Source organism: Meleagris gallopavo, chromosome 1, assembly GCF_905368555.1.
Source record: "Meleagris gallopavo chromosome 1, MGAL_WU_HG_1.1, whole genome shotgun sequence".
Taxonomy (NCBI): domain Eukaryota; kingdom Metazoa; phylum Chordata; class Aves; order Galliformes; family Phasianidae; genus Meleagris; species Meleagris gallopavo.
The window spans coordinates 176,776,236-176,797,227 of record NC_139404.1 but is presented as its reverse complement, the minus strand read 5'-3'; the positions used below and the strand labels follow the sequence as shown (position 1 = coordinate 176,797,227).

Below are 20,992 nucleotides of genomic sequence, written 5' to 3'. Positions count from 1 at the left end.
TCCAACCTTGGTGATTCTGTGGTCAATGAGTATGTGAACCCCTCAATTACCTCTATAGGAATACTGTGATACGTTGTCCTTCCTTTGCAAAATTTATGTAATTCTTTCCCCATTTATTGTATCTTTCCATAGTATATTTATTCAGCTGTAGTTTCTATCAGTCTTTTTAGTGATGGCTACAGGACGGTAATTGTAATTACTTGGTTAATTATCACTTTCTGTTTAAGTAATTGATTACAGAAACTGTAATATAAAGTTACGGCCTTTAGAAGTCTAAGCGAAAGTCATGTGGTCCTGGTGGTTTGTTCTAAAATCCTCTTTTATTAGCACTTCGATAGGATATTTCTCATTCTTAACCCCTAAAAAGAGAGCTTTGATGTGTTCCTCCCTGATCTTTTCCTTACTGAACATCAGTGCAAACATCTTGCTCTGTTTTCTCTGCTGTGGTTCGTGTTTCTTGAGTGCTGTGTCTTCTGGAAAACTGTACTGTTGTACAATAGGTATGTTATACAAACCTTTGCTCTGACATAGCTCAAGATAGGCACATCTACGCCTAGCAAAGGATAAAGAATGGGACAAATAAATGCATGTCTTCTGTCACACATGTAATTCCATGATTCTTGTTAGTTCAGAGACTTTTGGTAGTAGCCTTTTTACTTTTCGGGGAGTTTAGGTTAGTTGTATGCTTTTTGTGATGAGTCTTTAAATGGCCTTCAGGCTTTCAAAAAGCATTTTGTTCTTCTGGCTGCTCCATTTCATTTCCTTTTAACTTGGTTCCTCGTACTTCTGTTCTTCCTTTAAAATTCACAAGTTAAAGTAATGAATTGTTTTCTCATTCATTCCCTTGGGATTAAATATGCTATTCTGGAGAGCCGTCTGGATAATTGCATCTTGAACCATGTTGCATGGCTCAGAATTACCAAGTGTTGCTTTTCCTTCTGTTGATGGGTCTTTCTGGTTGTAGGTGGCTGTGATTTGTTTGTTTGCTTGTTTGTTTTTTTGTCTGTCTTGGTCTGTACAACGTTCTTGAAATCTTCAGTTTACTGCATGTCCGGCATTTGCAGTCTCTTCTTCCTCTTACCTCATCTGTGCTGTCACTGCGTTATGACATTAATATGTTATTTCTCCTCTTTTGGATATGAAATTAAATGTAGCATAGTACCTGTTAACTTAAATAATTTAGTTAGGATAATGCGCTTTCTTAATAGAAAGCATTTCTTTTAGGAGACAAATCAATGGGTCTTTTTTGTTTCTGTGTTGTCTGTTCCACTGTATTACACTGTCTCCAGAACTTTATTAATCCCTTTAGTTTTCAAGATGTCTTAATTTTGTGTTCTCTCAAAACCAGTCCACTTTTCCTTTTTTTAAGTCTTTATATGGAAGCATTTGCACGTGCTGGTCTTAGTTTGAATTTCTGTTTCAAGTGTTCTGATGAAACTGTGGTTTTGGTGAGATTTCAGTGACTCCTTTTTATCCTTACGACTTTGCTCCAAGGGTGCATAACCATGACTGTGCTTTTCCATATGTTACCTTCATCCCAGGTGTTACTAATGGCATTTAGTAGAGAATTTGGCTTGGAAAATCCAGCTTTTTGTTGATTATTTTTAGGTATGTTCTCTCATTCCCAAATTTCTTCAATTTCTAATAAATTTAAAAGTATTCTATTTTTCAACTATAAAGACTTGGCTTATGAAGCATTGCCTAGCTGGCTGCCTTAAAGCTGTTGTATTTGTCATTTTTCCAGAGACATGTGGATTTCGCCCTTTATTTCTTCGGCAATTAAAACCCGAATGTAGATATGAGGTGGTGATTTATTTTAGCTTGAAGACTTTTACACATCAGTGGTACAACCTAATTTAAAAGGAGAACATAACTTGGTTCAGGAAGGGCTGATGTGTATTGGTAGTGCCTGTGTTTCCATCTGGCCGTAATCTTAGTGCCGGTGTGGTACCACGAAACCTTGAGCTCATTTAGCAACAGTATTGACAATAAATTCTCTGCAGAATTGATTTTGCCAGTCTGTGGCTTTTTGGGCTTTGGATTTTTTTTTTTTAATCCAGAGTTTTAACAATTCATCCAGGCTAATGAATTTTAGAGGGTTCTGGTAATCATGTTTCTATGGTAGCAGTAAAATATGCTTAATAAGCTATGAGGATAGAGTTTTTCTTAGTTTCCTATTGTAAACCTATACTTGTAAGTTATTTCTTTTGTTGTTGTTAGTTTTCATTTAGAAATATTGAGTACAAAATTGTCTGTAGTTTTTGGGTCTCTTTTCAGTATTAGCATTTTTAGAAAACTTCCTGTGTCATTTTGCAAATTGCTTTTGTTTTTGAAAAGAAACAAAATTAAAAATTGTATTTTGTTGCTGAGTTTTGCAGAGTTAGAAGCTGATATCTGTGTGGAAATATCAGCAGATATTACTGGGTACCAGCAGTTAAGCACATGAGTTTTTCTTGTTATGGCATACCTAACACAGGTCACTAAAACCTCCTAGGAGCCTATATGGAGAAAAATAAATATGCATAGGTAAAAAGATATCTTCCCGTTTATTATAATACGTGCACATAATTTGTAGCAAAAGTAATAACTCCATCTATATTTTTAGTGAGAATCTTTAAAAACAGAAATAGCAAAGGTTTGATTCAGGTCTGTGGTGTAGTCTTGGCATATTCTCATTTCCTCTTTGCTCCCATCTGTTCAGGTATATTTAAAACTTCATTAAAAGCTTTATGTGCTTGTGATGCTTTTCTCCTTGTTGAGAAAGAAAATATATGGAATAAAACTGGGAAACTTCTGAGAATCAATGAACTGAATACATTCTTATCAGTAAAAGCTGAGATGTAGGGAAATCTAACTTTGAATTAATCAGCCCTTGAGAGGAAAAATGATAGGTAAAAGAGAATATTGGATTAAATTAATCTTCAGTGTGACTGACTGATTTCCAGGAAGGTACAAGCCAGCTGTTTTGATGATAATGGTTCTTTTGAAAGAAAATTCTTCATTCCAATTGAATGTTACCTTCATTACATTTCAGATGGTCTTACATAATGGCATTTGGCTGTAAGGCTAACAATGTATGAAGGTATTAAAAGGTGGTTGCTTCTCTTCTGGGATTAATCTGGTTCACAGCCTTGCTGTTTGTGTTCCGCCTCCCGCTCCCCCCCTCCCCTGCCAGCTCCAGTTAATGGACATGAAGGCTTGAATAATATTCTAAACGCTTAGAAGAATATTTGCGCTTTATTTCTTTGGGCCTCTTTACTGCATGAGGATTTTAAGGCCTATCTTCAAAGAGTAGATAACTACACACGTTGATACCCTATTGTAAAAATGCTGCCAAGCCTGGTAAACCTAATGACTGTTGCAAAACCTGAGGAATGAATACAGACTTGAGCTTTGAGCATTTTCAGTCTCTTGTGTTGTGTGTTAATATAAGCTATGGATGTCTGAACCTGTGCTAAGTACTACTGCAGTGCATATATACAATCTGAAAATGATTAGCAATGTAAGGTAAGCCTGATGTGTGATGTGTGTTCTGTAATTTTTCTTTAGTCATGTTGTGAATTTAACCTTGCATGTTCTGCCACAGGCATTGTGGAGGTTGACGCCATATAAAGCAAGGAAACTTAACTGATAAGATTTCTTTTGTCAATAGTTCAGTTTGCTTAAATCATTTATTTTCTTTACGTTCTATTATAAACAGACTTCTTTAATTCTAGTATTTGATTTCATAATTGCAATTACCTGTGTCTTAACGCTGTACTTCTTCCATCTACCTATAAAGCCACAAACAAAGAATCCTGGAAATGGAATGTAACAGTAGAAAATTGAGAATAAACAGCACTGTTGCTGCTTTTCTTGTGGCAACAATGGTATAGACCAACATTTTTCCGATTAGTGTAGGACAACTGTGCTGAAAATCAGGTTTAAACTTATAGTTTAAGTTCCGAAAAGTCATTTTCATGAGCTGAGTTGGTGCAAGAGGTTCTAGCTGTTTTCAGGTATGCTCCCTTTCAGGTATTTAGTGTTTGTTTTAACCCTGTTTCAGAACAGCTTTTGCAGAAGGTAGCAAGTTGCTTCAAGAAAAGCAGGCTCCCCACAGGAAGGAAAATAAAAGGTCTTGGAGCAACTTACTAAGGTAAACAGATTGCAGTGGATTTCTGGATGGGTAAGTATTTATGAGTGGGATATTTCAACTTCATCTATTCAGCTTCCTTTAATAAAGAATATATAAGAATGCATAGAAAGCTACTTGTAGCTTTTGATAAATGCTCAGTGATGTCACATTTCAGTGTGTACTTGGACATACCCTAAAGTATGTATTTCCTGTTGTACGTATCAAGGTCAGCTTAATTCACTGTTTTTAGTACAAATATTCTTTTCAGAAATTTAATTCTCTTAACAACAATCATATGATTGTTTGGAATTGCAGAAGGTAAGAAGAGGTACAGAAGTTACATATTCTGCTTGCCTCTTATCAGTATTTAATTCATTATGATGTAGTTATAAAAAGGAGATTTGACCAAACTGAACTAAATGCAAACTGAAACCTACAAGCAAAGTAGCTGTTGTGAGGGAGCCTGAAGAAGCATTGCTTGCTGTTAGAAAAGAGATCAAAGCTGTTGAAAGCTGCAGTGGAACATGAAGAAGTCAGGATGGCTAGGAATGCGAAGTTGCTATGCACTTGTGATAGTGTGTGTATTCTCAATGCACGTGGCGTTTCCCTATCTCCTTTGCTTCTCTGCCTCAGTTATACTGGGACCACATAAGGAGGTTTGCCTTCGTGGGAGTGTGGGAATATCAGTTGAACTTCAAAGTTACATATGCAAAATGATTTAGCTTTTTTTGCTAGACAAAAATGATGTGCATTGATAACTTCAGTCTTTGTATAAATCTGTTGATGTTGAAAGTTGGTAATGTTTCTAATAGCAATGAGATTTAATAGGAATTCAGTTTTTTTATTCTGATTGTCTAAATCTTGACTTTGCTTTGCAGTCTAGCAAAAGAAGTGTTAAGGGCTCATTGTGTCCGTGGGTGGAGGGAGTCCCTCAGGAGAGGAACTGAGAAATGAAGATATTGTAATGAGTACCAACAAAAATAAAGTTTCTGATGTGTTTTTTGCTAGACACTGATTTATATACCTGTTAGTGGGAATTGTTGGTATTGGCCATTTCTCTTCCTTATACAGGTTTAGAAATGAAATTAATGTTAAGATATTCAAATAAGAGCATAGAGAAAATAGAGAAACTATGTGGGTTTTCTTGGTGTATTATCCGAGATAAGAAGAAAACCAAATAAAAATTAAAACTATGATTTTTATAGCTGGGTGTTGAAATAGATGATCTTGAGAGGTCCCTTCCAACCAACTCTGTGAATCTGTGTAGTTATTTTTAGGAACCGTTACTGGAAAGTTATGTCTTACTCTGACATTTGTTTGTTGTTGTTGTTGCTTTGTTTTTATTCAAACAGCAGGTCTGGAATGGACACAAGTTCTCTGGGAGGATTAGAACTGTCTGGACGTACTCCTGACCTACTAGCAAATACCACCATGGCAGCCGGTCTTGCAAATGTAGGAAATACATTTGCTGGTCCACCAAGTTCTTTAGTTTCTAGACCAAGTAAATTCCAGAACTCTACTGTAGAAGACGACGATGATGTAGTTTTTATTGAACCTGTTCAAACGCCACAAAATTCTACATCACTGATAGCAGAACAAAGGAATACTGCATTTGCATTGTCAAAAAATGATGAACTTCAAGGAGATGATTGCAAAATGCTTCCTCCTCCGAAAGACTTGAATTCTCAAAAGGGGAGTATAAGTGAAACTATTATCATTGATGATGAAGAAGATATTGAAACAAATCAAGGACAAGAGAAGAATGCTTCCAGTTTTAATGAGCGAAGACTTCCAGAGTGTAAAAACAGAGCCAACGATATGGATTTCTCTGCTTCCAGTTTTTCAAGAAGTAAGGTAAATTCAGGAATTGCTAATAGTGGTATATCCACAGAACCAGACTCTGACATTCAGATTGCTAATGTAACTACATTAGAAACAGGTGCTATGAGCTCTGTGAGTGATGGTCATGTAGAAAATGCTGAAGGGCGTGACATGAACTTAATGATCACGCATGTAACATCATTGCAGAATGCCAACTTGGGAGATGTATCTAACGGACTGCAGTCAAGTAATTTTGGTGTTAATATGCAAACATACACCCCATCTTTAACTTCACAGACCAAGACTGGTGTAGGACCTTTCAATCCTGGTAGAATGAATGTGGCTGGAGATGTATTTCAAAATGGAGAATCTGTGACTCATCATAATCCTGGTAAGTTAGAATTCTGATCATTTCCTTAAAATTGTTTGATAATTTTTTGGGGAGGCAGTTGAACTGCTTTAGTTTGTAAGTTTAATTCTTGTAGAAGGTCTTGATTCTCTTCATCCTTATCACAGCTTTCTATCACAACATTCTAAACTCTAGAACAAAAAATTCTTCAATGACTTGATGCCTTGGATAGGTAAGATATCCCAGTTCATTGTGAAGTAATGCTTCAGGTGTTTTCAGACAAGTATTTCTATCTAAAGAGCAGAGTTTTATTTATGACTTGAGTGTACTCCTTTATTCATACAAAGAATGGTGAATCACAGAATCACCAAAGTTGGAAAAGACCTCTTAAATCATCCAGTCTAACCATCCACCTATCATCAATATTTCCCACTAAACCATGTCCCTCAGTGCAACAACAAAGCGTTTCTTGGAACAACTTCGGAGTCAGTAACTCCACCACCTCCCTGGGCAGCTCGGAGAGGAAGCATTTCCAAATGTCCAACCTGAATCTCCCTTGGCATAATGTGAGGCCATTCCCTCTAGTCCTATCACTATTTACATGGGAGAAGAGGCCAACCCCCACCTCACCACAGCCTCCCTTCAGGCAATTGTAGAGAGTGAAAATGGGACCCCCAAGCCTCCTCTTCTCCAGACTAAACAATCCCAGTTTCCTCAGCTGCTCGTCATAAGGCTTGTGCCCCAGATCCCTCACCAGCTTCACTGCTCTTCTCTGAACATGCTCCAGGGCCTCAATGTCTTTCTTGTAGTGAGGGGCCCAAAACTGAACTCGGTATTCGGGGTGCAAGGCTGAGTGCAGAGGGATGACCACTTCTCCGCTCCTATTAGCAACGCTGTTTCTATCACGTTTAGCCAAGCATTGACCAAGATCCTCCTAGATCCATTTCCTCTACACACTCTTCCATCCACTCTGCTCCAAGCCTGTAGCGTTGCATGTGGTTGTGGCCAAAGTGCAGGATCCAGCACTTGGTCTTGTTGAATTTCATCCCATTGGCCCCAGTGATCCAACCTATACAGGTCCCTCTGTAGGGCCTTCCTAACCCCGGGCAGATCGACACTTCCTGCCAACTTGGTGTCATCTGCAAACTGAGGGTGCACTCAATGTCTTCACCCAGGTCATCAGTAAAGATACTGAACTGGACAGGCCCCAGTGCCGTGCCCTGGGAATACCATTCATGACTGTTCTCCAACTGAAGATTTAACTCCATTCAGCACTACTCTGAGCCTAGCCATCCAGCCAGTTCTTTACCCAGCAAGGAGTGCATCTGTTCAAGCTGTGCGCTGCCAGCTTCTCCAGAAGAGTACTCGGAGACAGTGTTGAAGGCTTTGCTGAAGTAGACTGTGTCAGCAGCCTTTTCCTTATCCACCAGGTGGCTAACTTGAACACAGAAGTAGATCAGGTTGGTCAAGCAGGATCTGCCTGTCACAAACCCGTGCTGGCTAGGCCTCATTCCCCAGTTGTCCCACACATGCCCTATGATCTCCCTCAAGATGATCTGCTCAATAATGTTGCCTTGCATTGAAGTCAGACTGACAGGCCTGTAGTTCCCAGATCAACTCTTACAACCATTCTTGTAGATGGAAGTAATGTTGGCAAGCCTCCAGCCCTCTGGGCCCTCTCATATTGACCAGGAGTGCTGATAAATGATAGAAAGTGGTTTGGCTATCAACTGCCCACACCCTTCAGTGGATTCCATCCAGCCCCATGGGCTTGTGGCAGTCCAAGTGGTGTAGTAGCTCTTTTAAGTATTTCCATATGAATTGCGGGGAAGTTTACACAGCTCCCCATCTGAGATTTCATGTCAGCGTACTCTGAGGATGAATGGATGGATACCATTAGTCTTCTCCAAGAGCACACTGCTGGTTCATGTTAAATTTTTCTTCAGCCAGAACCCCCGAGTCCTTCTCAGCAGGACTACCCTCATGGAGTAGCAAAGGAAACAAAGCACTTTGCTTTGTTGAACCTCATTAGATTTACAGGGGCCTACCTTCTGAGTTGATCAGGGTCCTTCTGCTTTATCAAATGCACTGCTCAGCTTCGTTTCATCAGCAGACTTGCTGAGGGTGCACTCAACCTCATTGTCTGTGTCATTAATAAAGATGGTAAAGAGTACCAGACCCAAGATGGACCTGTGGGGGACACCACTTGTTACTGGCCTCCACCAGGACATAGAACCATTGACCATAGCCCTCTGGCTGTGACCGTCCAACTAATTCCTTTTCCACCGAATAGTCCACCCTTCAAATTCATATCTTTCCAATTTAGAGACAGGATGTGGTGGGTGGAGGGACCATGTCAAAGGCCTTGCAGAAGTCCAGGTAGATGATATTACTTGCCTTCCCTTTGTCCACCAGTGCTGCCACTCCATCAGAGAAGGCCACCAGATTGGTCAGGCACATTCTTCCCTTGGTGAAGCCATGCTTGCTTTCTAGGATCACCCACTTTTCCCTCATGTACCTTAGAATGTCTTTCAGGAGGATCTGTTCCATGATCTTCCGAGGCATAGATATGAGGCTCACTGACCTGTAGTTCACTGACCAGATCCTCCTTTCTCCCTTTCTTGCAAATGAGAGTGATGTTTCCCTTTTTCCAGTCCCTGAGTTCTTCTCCTGACAGCCACTTTTCAAACATGATGGAGAGTGACTCAGCAACCACCTCAGCCATCTCCCTTAGGAGCCTGGGATGCAAATCACCTGGCCCCATGGACTTGCACGTGTTTAGTCTCATGAGTCAATCTTGGACTTTCTCTGTCATTACAGTGGAGGGGAGTTTGCTCCCCTGGTTCCCGCCTAGAGGTTCATGTTCAGAGATGTGAGAATCCTGGCTGCCAGTGAAGACTGAGGTAGAGAACTTATTGTGTACCTCAGCCTTCTCCATATCTGTTGTAGCCAGTTCTCCTTTCTCATTTAGCAAGGGAGATAATGCTGTCTTTGTTCTGTCTCTTCTGACCTATGTACCCATAAAACTCCTCCTTGTTTTTAATTTCTCTTGTTAAGTTCAGTTCTCTCTGTGCTTTGGCTTTCCTAATCCCATTTCTGTGAGTCCAGACAGCATCCCGTATTCTCCCCAGATAATGCGTCCTTCTTTTTCCTCAGTTTGACCAACAGGTCCTTGCCAAGCCATGCTGTTTTCACACTTCCCCTGCCTGCTTTATATTCTGAGGGATAGAGAGCTCTTGCACCCTCAGAAAGGCATCCTTAAAGTGGTAGCCAGCTTTGTTCCACTCTGTTGTCTTTAAGAACTTCTTCCCAGGAGATCTCATTCAACAACTCCTTGAACAAACTGAAGTTTGCTCTCTTAAAATTCAGGGTCCTGACTCTACTCAGTGCCAGGCCCACATTCCTCAAGATCACAAACTAAGCTAGAGGGTAGTCACTGCAGCCCAGGCTGCCTCCAGTCTTAATATCTTTAAGGAGCAACTCTGCATTGGTGAACACCAGGTCCAGCAATACTTCACCTCTGGTTGGTCTGTCCACTACTTGAACCAGAAAGTTACTGTCAGTGGACTCTAGGGGGCTCCTGGATTGCTTACAGCTCGTTGTGTTGTCTTGCCAGAGGATGTCTGGGTGGTTGAAACCCCCATCAGGATGAGAGCCTGTGAGCGTGAAACTTCTTGTAGCTGACACAGGAAGACCTCATTATATGATTTTGTTATTTCTGTGTAAATAGCAGTATACTGTGTCTTGTAAGCAAGTCTTACTAAAATAAAATGGGACAGTTGTCAGTGGTCTTGAAATGTGAAAGCTTAAATTCTGTAGAATAGCAAAAGTAATTCAAAATATTTTGAATTTGTATATGGATATTCTGCTGCCCAGTTGGGGAAGAAGTGTGGGGGGAAAAAAACAAGAATGATCACTTCTGTGATAACTAGCTTCAGACTAGTTAGTGTACTTTAAAAAAAAATTATTTTAAGTTAGAATCCAAGTGCAGTAGACACTTAGTGTTTATGTTGCTTAACTTTAATCAGTAATATACTGATTAAAATGCATGGATTTTCTATGTACTTTTCAAGAAATATTTAAATAGTGAAGCTCTTCATTTTAGTCATGACACCTAATGTACTTTTGCCAAAGTATTAGTATCTTCCATATTCTACTTTGGAAAGGCAGTGTGAAGATAAGCCTTCAAGTCAGATGTTATCTTGTGTTCTTTTTGTTGTATTCATGTTAAATTTAATATCAAAATTTGACATCTGAAGTTGAAGTTTGGGAACTTTATTGTCTGGATGTTTCAGTGGTTACCTTAAATTCAGAAATGAGTCTTGTAGATCTTATGTTCTCACTATTGGTAGTTGATTCCTCAGATGTGGAACGACAGTTATTGTGTCATCACAGATAGTGATGTAGTCGTGGATGACAACTTAAAGTATTCATTACCTCAAATGGTGCCTTTGTTTTTCTTAATAAGAAAATCAGCATGTGCATTCCCTGAAAAGACTGAACTTGTGTTTTTGGTGTGATTGACAGAGGCTGAACAGAAATTTTTCAGGTATGAAGAAGGGAGGAAAATGTAAGTTTGCAAATGGATATGAGAAATTTATTTTCAGGTATGCAAACGCAGGATTTTTTTTTTTTTATGCCTGTGGTCTTCATATGCAAAAACTAAAGAGCAGTAGGCTCCAAAGGAAACAAAGGACTGCCACAAGTGAAAGGGAAGAAGGAAAATACCTTCAAAATACCTTTTGAAGGAGAGAAAGGAGAAAAATGATCAAGAACATAAAGGAAAAAGTAACTGGAGAAAAGACAACTATAGTAGGAATAGTTTTTAATGCAGAAAAAAACCCTGAAAAATGTAGGTTTGGATCATTTGCAGATTTTTGTACATAAATTCATAGAATCATTTGGGCTGGAAGGGATCTGTAAAGGCCATGTATTCCAACTCCCTGCAGTGAACAGGAACACTTAGAGCTTGATCAGGTTTCTGAGAGCCTGACCTTAAGTGTTTCCAGGGATGGGGCATCCACCGCCTCTCAGGGCAGCCTGTTCTAATGCTTTAGCACCTTTATTGTAAGAAACTCTTTCCCTATATCCAATCTAAATCTCCCCTCTTTTAGTTTAAAGCTGTTTCCCGTTGTCCTACCACAACAGACCCTACTAAAGAGTCTGTCCCCTTCCTTTTTATAGCTCCCTTTAGATACCTGAAAAGCTACTTTCAGGTTACTTCAGAGCCTTCTCTTCTCCATGCTGAACAGCCTCAGCTCTCTCAGCCTGTCCTTTGGTGGATGCTTCATCCCTTGGGTCATTTTTGTGGCCTTCTTCTAGACACATTCCAGCTGGTCTGTCTCTCTCATGTACTGAGGACTCCGCATCCGGTTGCAGTACTCCAGGTGAGGTCTCACCAGCACAGAGCAGAAGGGCAGGATCACTCCCTCACCATGCTGATCTCACTGCTTTTCATGCATTCCAGGATACAGCTGGTATTCTGGGCTGTCAAGGCACACTTCTGGCTCATGTCTTGCTTGCCTTCCCCAAGTACCCCCAGATCCTTTTAGTCAGAGCTGTGCTCTATCCTTACATCCCCCAGCTTGCAGTGATAGTGGGTGGGGGTTATCCATTTAGACTTGTTGAGTCTTATAAGGTTCACCTGGGCCCACTGCTTTAACCTGTCCAGGTCTCTGGATGGCATTTTGTTCTTTGGGTGTGTCAGCCACATCACACAGCTTGGGTGTCATCAGCAAACTTGCAGAGGGGGGCACTCGTTCCCCTTCTCAGTGTCACTGATAAAGATGTTAAACAGGAAAGATTTTCGAGATATATATTTGCATTTTATTTTTTCCTTCAGAAGTTCCTTCCTTTTTCTTCTAGAGACTTGTATGTGCTTCTCAGCGAAAGTAGTGATGTGTACAAATATCTAAAAGAGGGATGCACAGAGAATGGAGCCAGGTTCTTTTCAGTCATGTCTAGTGCCAGAATAAGAGACAGTGGGCACAAGCTGGAATGCAGGAGGTTCCCTCTGAACACTAGGAGTGCTGCTGTACTGTGCAGATGACAGAGCATGGGCGCAGGCTGCCTGGGGGCTGTCGGATCTCCTCCCTGGTGATCTGTTGAAGCCACCTGGAGGTGGTCCTGGGTACCCTGCTCTGGGTGTCCCTGCTGGAGCAAGGGTTAAGTGGAGGGACCCTGAGGTCCCTGCCAACCTCAATGGTTCTGTGCTTCCGTGGTTTGTTTGCTTCCTTTTTGGAGAATTTGAAGCCTTGAAGATGCAAACATAGAATATTGTTTTCCTGATCCTGTTAATAAAGGAGCTAGGACATGTGACATCTACATATTAGAAAAACAGTAGATCAGAGTTGTTGATACTGTTGCTCTTGAGAAGTCCATTTTATGTGGGCACAAATCCATTGTGCATGGTTAGTAAGATTTATACTGAATTGGTGTTGTTTCCTTGGGCTAAAAGCCTCCACTGTATGGGAGGAGGTAGGTGTGTAATACAGAACCTTATGCCCTACATATTATTTCAGTACTTAATGCCCCTAGTAAGCTCTGAGGCATGTATTTCAGGTGCTTTTGGAATGGAACTCAGGTCTTGCTGTTCTGACTGGAATCTAATTTTTGTGCATCAGAACTACTCCAAGAACAGAATAAAAGATTGGTAAATTAAATGTGAAGTAAGTTATTAATGCAGATGTACTTGAGTATGTTTCAAGGGCTGTGTACCTCTACAAAACTTCTGCCCTAAGTTATGCTGGTAGTTTCTTCTGCTTTGTAAAATAAATTTAAGAAAATAAATTTGAAAGGCATCATTTCTTTGAGCTTTTTTTTTTTGTGTGTGAGATGGTGCTACAAATGAATGCATTGATGCAAGTGGGAGTAAGGAATAATTTTGTAGCAATTTAGAGTAAGAATGAATTTAAAAAAAAGTAGAATAGCCATTATAGTTAAGAAGAAGTTGAACATGAAACTGCATGGCCTCATAAACTTTACCATTAGAGGGAAGAACTGGAAATAGAAACTTGAAGGATGAAGACATAAGGGCACTGGGGCATGGAAACTGATCAGAAAGCAGCTAAGGATGTGTGATATATTGTCTCAGTTCAAGGACAGGAAAAGCCAATTTTAGAGGTCTTTTGTAGAGCATATAAGCTGGAGGAGTTAATGTAGTTAACAAGTTAGATGTGAAGAAAAGTCATGAGGTAAAAAATGTTGCTAGTTTAACATCCCAGGAATCTACTGAATAGGATATTGAAGACTTAAGTATTTCTATTTAGTTTCAGTAAATTCTGTTCAAACTTAAAAATAGTAGCAGAGCTACTGCCAAATAGAGTGGTAGTTATGTGTGTGAAATAGTATGCAGAAGTGAAATACCTGTCTAAATAAATGGAATCACAGGCTTGAAAGGTAAGTCCCAAGTTCTGTGAGAGTACTTGGGGTGGCTGACACAGGCTATTGAAAATGTTTGTAAATGCTTTGTTACAGTGAAAAGAAGTTCCTATTCATGTTTTGTTTTATACTCAAGTAATGTATCATTCTTGGCATCCTTTAGAAGCTCAAAGTTCCTGAACTGTCGTGATAGTTATTAAAATGAAAGCTTACATTCTGTTGAAAAGCCTAGAATTCAAATTTTTTTGGAGGACAAAACTGTATATTTTTCTTGTCCAAGCTGTGTTTTTTGATTCAAACCAAGATACTCATGATGTAATTTAACCAGAAGCATGCAGCATTTCCAGGTGCGTAAAAAGAACTCGAGTAAAATTTTCTACCCAGCAGATATGCATATTATTCTGTAAAATGTCACACTATAAAAGATGAGCGAAAAGTGGCATAGTTCCATAACAGTTTCTTGTCCAAAAATACAGTTGAAAGACTGGTGAGGTTAGAGTAGAAGGACATGGAACTGTTTACTGCCAGGACTTAATGGAATGTTATTTTCTAGGGGCATAGATTTCTACTGAAAAAAACTTGAAACTCTCATGGCTATGCTAGTTTGCAGATTAAGTGTTATTTGTTGCGTTGAGAAGACTGTCATGTTAGAAGCAAACTACAATAAGCAGTGACATAGATGGAAATCACAGTACAATTCTTTGACTGCAAGCTAGACCAAGAGACTACCATGGAAGACCTCAACTCTATGATTTGCTACAGAGGCAGGACTAAGTAACTTTATCAGTTGTGTGTTAAAGCTCACTTGAGAATAAAATAACTAATACAAATCTTAAGGTTTCATTCATTCGTGTTGATAAATTTGGAAAGCTTGTGTCTTGAACCTTGGTAGTTGCCGTTCTGTTGGTTTGGAGATAGAATTACCTGTTTGCAAACACAGTGCAAGTCAATTGAGGTCTGCAAAACTTGTCATGAGGTGTATAATGGGACCATTCTGAGTCTTGTTTGTGTTCTGAAGCTTTTTTCAGCAGTGGAGAGTGGTGCTGTGAAAGTGAATTTTGAATCTGAATTTCTAAAATGCCACTATAATTGTTAGTTCCAGGAAAAAAAATATATGACCATATATTTCTCTGTATATGCTCATGTTTGCTCACTTAACTTTTTCTTTTCTTTATTGAAGATTCTTGGATATCCCAGTCAGCTTCATTCCCTAGGAATCAAAAGCAACCAGGTGTGGATTCTTTGTCACCAGTAGCATCACTACCCAAACAGATCTTCCAGCCTTCTACTCAGCAGCCACCGCCTTCTAAACAGGTTAAAGTTACATGTGCAAACTGCAAAAAGCCTTTGCAAAAGGGACAGACTGCTTATCAACGGAAAGGATCAGCTCATCTTTTTTGTTCTACTACCTGCCTCTCATCATTCTCACACAAACCCACTCCAAAGAAACTTTGTGTCATGTGCAGAAAGTAAGGGATTTTTTTTTATTTAGCAGCTAAATCCAGTAATACTTGAGATTCTCGTGTATTCATGATAATTGTATTGTTAATGATATAAAATTTGACTACACAAGTACTTTATATACTGTCAGTTTAATGTCATTTGGAAATGTTGAATTCACTGTTTACACAAGAACAAAATAAGTTTGAATTCAGAGTATGGCAGGTTATTTCCCTGGAAGACAAACACAAACTGGGGATTTCGAGGGTGTTGAAAAGGGGGCAGGGAGGTGAAAATTGTCTGATTTATATCCTGTGGCAGAATATATTCTTTAGATAAAAAAATTCTCATGAAAAGAGTAGACCTTTTGCGCAGAAACCATTCATTTTGAAAGTAGAAGATACAAAGTCAAGAGGTCTAAAAAAAGTAGAAACTGAAAACTGAAGTCTTTCAGTGTTGACCGTGTATGTAGAGGAAGAGAAGCTTTGGGCTTGTCCCGTAAAGTATGTGCAACAATGACGACTTTTCAAGTTATAACTGAAGTGGATAGTAGAAAGGGTGACAAGCATACTTCAAAGTGGCTTATTCTGAATTACTGGATAGGTTTGACTTGTAATTTTTCAACTGTTTTCATAGCTCAAAATTGCCGAAGGAGAATTCCAAGATAGCAGTATCTGAAGGGGCCTACAGGAAAGCTGGGGAGGGACTTTTTATAAGGACAGGTAGTGATGGGATGAAGCCTAAAGGCTTTAAACTGGAAGAGGGTAGATTTGGCCTACATGTTAGGAAGAAATTCTTTACTGTAAGTACAGTGAGACACTGGAACAGGTTGTCCAGAAAGGTTGTGGATGCCCCCTCTTTGGAGGTGTTCAAGGCCAGGCTGGATGGGGCTTTGAACAACCTGGTCTAGAGAGATGTCCCTGCCTATAGCAGGGGAGTTGGAACTAAAGGTCCGTTTTAACCCAAACCATACTGTGATTCTGTGATTTTATTTTCCTAGTGCTGAGTGTACTAGCTGTACTGTTTTGTTCTGTTGATATACCAGTTCTGAGGTACTCATACTTTTCTGTATCTTTTCCAGTAAAATCTCAGTTTAGTATGCCCTGCGCTGATGCTAATTGAATGATTAATTCTTACCAAACTAAAGAAGGCTTCTAGTAAGAACTGCCTTTATTAATGTATGTTTTGGAGAAGATGATTGTAGCTTAATCACAGAATCATGTATTCAAACTAGTGGAAGCTTTATATTAATATGCATTGAGATGGATTCATGGCTTGTATTCATTCAGATCTGTCTGTATTCATTTTTCATGAGACAGTATCAAAATATAGGAAGTATTTATACTCTTTGTTTTCATACCTTGGTACACTTTAATATCTCATCTAACATTTTAGCTCTTCTAAAATAGATGTAAAAGCCTCAGTTCTGAGCAGTTACATCTACGGAGCTAATTAAGAGTACTGTACTCTTTCTGATGATTTGTACACTGATTGCTTTTTTATGCACCTTTTGTATAGTAAATATTCCGCCATTGATTATAGATAAAGCTGAAGAATAATCTTTTTATTTCTGACTGAAATCTTGAAAACTCATGGCTAAGTTAGTGCTCTCTTGAGAATTGTTCTTTGGATATACTTACCAGTGCGCTGTAAGCAGCAACATGCAAATGAAAATGCTTTATTTATGAATCATGGGAAAATAAGATTCCTAGCTTCTTTGCATTGTTTAAAATAGTTTGCGTAGTTGTTTGATTTCTAAGGAACCTCTGTGAAGTCACACTTAGACGCTTCTTGAGGTGATGTTGTTCTTCACTTTTCAAGTGAGGAACTTCTCCAAGCTAACAAACCTGGTATCTTTCAAGCCTGACCTTGAGTATTTCCAGGGACTGTGCAACTACCACATCGCTGGGCAATGTGTTTCATTACTTCACTACCCTTATTGTAAAAAAAAAAAAAAAAAAAAAAAAAAAAAAAAAAAAAAAAAAAAAAAAAAAAAAACAACAACAACAAAACTTTTTTCCTTTTATGCAGTTTAAAACGCCCTTAAATACTGCTTTTTGATCTCAGACTCATTTACTTTGATGAGAGCTAATCGTGTTTATAAATCTTTATAGAATCCTGCCAAAAACTCTGAGATCCTCAGGGCAGGAGCCTTGGCTTTCTTTTGCAGATCAGAAGTGTGTCGCTCCCTAACTTGAATCTCTTCTAGCTCGCTGAAAGGCAAACCAAAAGCTGCTGAGTTTTCTTCAGTGGGAGACAGACTTGCAAGTGGTAATGCTGAGAGGATGGTATGAGTATATTTGCATAAATCATGAAGTGGTTTGGGTTGGAAGTGACCTTAAAGCCCATTGGGTTCCAACTGCCTGTCATGGGCTGGATTGCTACCCACCAGCTGAGGATGCCCGGAGCCCCATCCAGCCTGACCTTGAGTGCCTCAGGGAATGGGGCATCCATTGGGCAGCAGGGCCAGTGTCTCACCACTTTCTGATTAAATAATTTCTTCCTGATATCTGATTTAAATCTCTCCTCTTTTAGTTTAAAGCTGTTCCCCCTTGTCCTGCCATTCCAATTCCAGATAGAGTCCATTTCCAGCTTTCTTGTAGGCCTGTTTTCAGAGGAGTCTGTTTAGGGAGGCGTACAGCATTTTTCTCACTCATCCTACTTTTAGAGCTCCTACGTATGAGTGGAGCATGTCTTTTGCAGCTCTTGATCACTTATAATACAGAGCCAAACTTAGCCAGTCCACATTTTATTTTCTCTACCTAGTAGCACTTCTGTACAACAATAAAATATTTCTTTGGATTAGTGGGCACAGGAGAAGACATCTGTTTCTTTTCCTTACTTCTAATTCATAGAATATGATAGTTTAGAATTAAGAGTGAAACTACCAGTGGGATGGCCTTACAAAGCTGAGAGATCTGAATAGAAAGGCTGGCTGATGAATGTGGTGCTTGTTACATGTGCAGCACACAGTGGAAAATCAAAGTTTGAAATTAACTTTGGTGGGAAGAGAGGAGAAGAGGATTTGTGTTGTGTATTTCAGATTAATATTACTGATGGTTATGTGTTTGGTTTAATGCATTAAATAGGTGCAGCTTTATGGACAGCTGAACTGTTCAAATGATTTGGAACTTCAGTGGTATTATTAACTGTTCTTGAAATTTCAAGTGAGAAGGCTTCTGGGCAAGCTTGTGGTAGAGTTTTAATCATTTTAGTTAACAGAAGATATTTGTTTGGCATGTGACTAACAACTCTACACCCACAAAACTGGTTTGAAATGAAAGCATTAAAAGAAAGAATGAATGTTACAAGCGGTAAAGGGTTCTTGTTTGGACATACATGTTTATATATGTACACTCTAGAGGATTTTTTGTCTTTCAGAGATATAACAACAATGAAAGGTACCATCGTTGCTCAAGTTGATTCAAGTGAGTCTTTCCAGGAGTTCTGCAGTACGTCATGTTTATCCTTCTATGAAGATAAACAGAATCCTTCAAAAGGAGCTTTGAATAAATCAAGATGCACTATCTGTGGTAAACTAACTGAGGTCTGATTGCTTTTGTTTGATTCTATTCTTATCTTCAGTTATTACTGAGGATAGTTTTAATAGTTTTAATAATACCAGTTTACAAACGAGAGAATTGAAAATAATGAGGTGCAAGATATGATTCAGTGTATTCATATGCAATGAGATAGGCTTAACATTCATGAAGAGAGAATGAAGGGAGAGAACAGTTCAGATTAAAATTACTCTTGTTGACTTTGTTGGACTTGTAAGAAAAATGAAGTGGTTACTTTCAACAGTTTTATGAGTCATTGAGCCTTGCAGTTGCGACCAGGGTGGCAAATAGAATTGTCGTTTTAGAAGTCAGGATATACAGATGAATTTTTTTACCCTGTATTTTGAAATATTATGCAGTTACTTTGGAGTAAATACCATATACCATATACTCAGTTTTAAATTCTTAATAATGTATTTTTTTTCCTTGATGCCATTACTGGACCCACTGTAGTTCAGATTACTAATATACACAACTTTTAAACCATTCTCTATAGGAATATTTTATAAAATTGTAATTCTTCTAGACATCCAATTATTACATTCTTCTCTCATCTTTGCTTAGTAGGCACTAAGAACAAATGTGTCAAAGTGTTTTTTTCTACAACTTCAGAAAGAAAATTCCTATTTCAGTATTATATGATCTGTCCTTAAATTATTCTGTGAGCTAATAAAATCTGTTTTTAGTTATTGTGCTTGAATGTGAGATTTCTGGCTTTTCTGAGGCAACTTTGTGCTTGTGTGATGATGGAGTGCTTTTATTTTTGTTTTTTAGATTCGTCATGAAGTTAGCTTTAAAAATATGACTCATAAGCTGTGCAGTGACCACTGCTTCAATAGATACAGGATGGCAAATGGTTTAATAATGAATTGCTGTGAACATTGTGGAGAGTATTTGCCCAGTAAAGGAGCTGGAAACAATACTCTTACTATTGATGGTCAGCAGAAAAGATTCTGCTGTCAGAACTGCGTTGGTGAATACAAGCAGGTAATTATTTCTTAACCTATAAATTTAAGTGAAACAAGCATTAATACTCATTAAATGTATGCTGTTATTTGTAACATGTTTTTTTAATCTTCAAGTCTTAAGTAACAAAAATTTCTAAGAATGAAATGAGTGCAAGAATACAAATAGGGACAAACTAACCCCAGTGGATCTTTTACTATAGACTTTCTTTTGATGTTACTGTAATAACAGTACCTGTTTGTTATAAACCAGATATCGTTGCAATTAACCCTTCTCTTAATTTCTTTCTTTCTAATGGATGCATCATTTAGGAGTGTATTAATAACAAGCCTGTCATGCAAGCTTATTAGTCCCCAAGCAGTGTTCTTTTCTGGACAGAAAAGCTGGCTTGTATGCAATTGAAACTTTGAAAAATACACGGGGCACGTAGGTTGGATGTTGCTGTGAGAATAGTCTTAACACGTTGACTGTATACCTATACTATGTCTAATCTCCTTCACTGTACAGCATAAGATTTTTAAATTGATAGTTACTTTCGTTATTCTGTGTGCTAAATTTTCTGTTTTCATTTCTACTTGGTTTGGGTTTCATTTACTCTTATGCTTAAAAATAATTCCAAATCAAGAAATCTGATGGTGAGTAGTGATGCACTTTGCATTTTACAGAGCCAACTTAGCTCTGAACCAGTGCTAATATGGGTTGGAAGGTTTAAATGATAATCACAATATTTGAAATATTAAATACTTCGGGGGATTATGTGCAATTTGGAGATTGTTATCTTTTTTTTTCTCAATCTATACTGCTATGAGTTCCTAGTAATAGTGCTGTGAAATCTGAAATTACTGTTTTACTAGGAATTAATTTCTTTACCTGGTTTTAAGCTTACACTATACACTTGACTATGTGAGCGGCCCCAGTGCTGCACGTTGCTTTGAGGTTCGTTCTTCATCTCCTTCCGTTTTTAAGAAACCAGTGACCCAAGAGAAACAAGAAACCAGCACTGGATGTTTATAAGTTCCATAATGTTGCATCATGTATGTTTGTATTTTCTGTTAGGACATTCAGTTTTGCTACTTTTGAGGTTGTCTGTTCTTATGTATATGAAATTGCAAACAGCAATACTGGAAACATGCATATGTGAATAGCGTAACTGAAAACATAACATGAGCATTGTTCTTTTGTCACAGCTAATCCAAAAGGGACAGGATAGGTTTCCAAGATACTAAAAACATAGGCATATGCCCAGAAGCCATGGGAAGACTTGAAGAAACGTTGAATACTCTCTCTCGAAGAAACAAAAAGGCATGAGATTATCTTTGAACTTGAGACATTCCCACACAACCAGTATAACATGCACTGCAT

The 20,992-nt window shown here is 38.6% G+C and overlaps 1 protein-coding gene across 15 annotated transcripts in view; it reads left to right on the top strand.

Moving 5' to 3' along the window:
• ZMYM2 (zinc finger MYM-type containing 2) overlaps positions 1-20,992 on the top strand; it is a 92,464-nt gene that overhangs the window by 16,946 nt on the left and 54,526 nt on the right. For 4 of the 15 annotated variants that reach the window (XR_014881099.1, XM_085216210.1, XM_085216214.1 and 1 more), the window contains exons 3-7: positions 4,046-4,135; positions 5,467-6,326; positions 14,845-15,133; positions 18,486-18,651; positions 19,439-19,651. Coding sequence is in view for 14 of the 15 variants with exons in the window: in XM_085216210.1 (XP_085072336.1) it covers positions 4,046-4,135; positions 5,467-6,326; positions 14,845-15,133; positions 18,486-18,651; positions 19,439-19,651 (1,618 nt within the window). In the remaining variant the exon portion in view is untranslated. Of the gene's footprint in view, positions 1-4,045; positions 4,166-5,466; positions 6,327-14,844; positions 15,134-18,485; positions 18,652-19,438; positions 19,652-20,992 lie in introns of all 15 variants that reach the window. The other 11 variants (XM_085216215.1, XM_085216217.1, XM_085216216.1 and 8 more) reach the window with 8 other exon arrangements.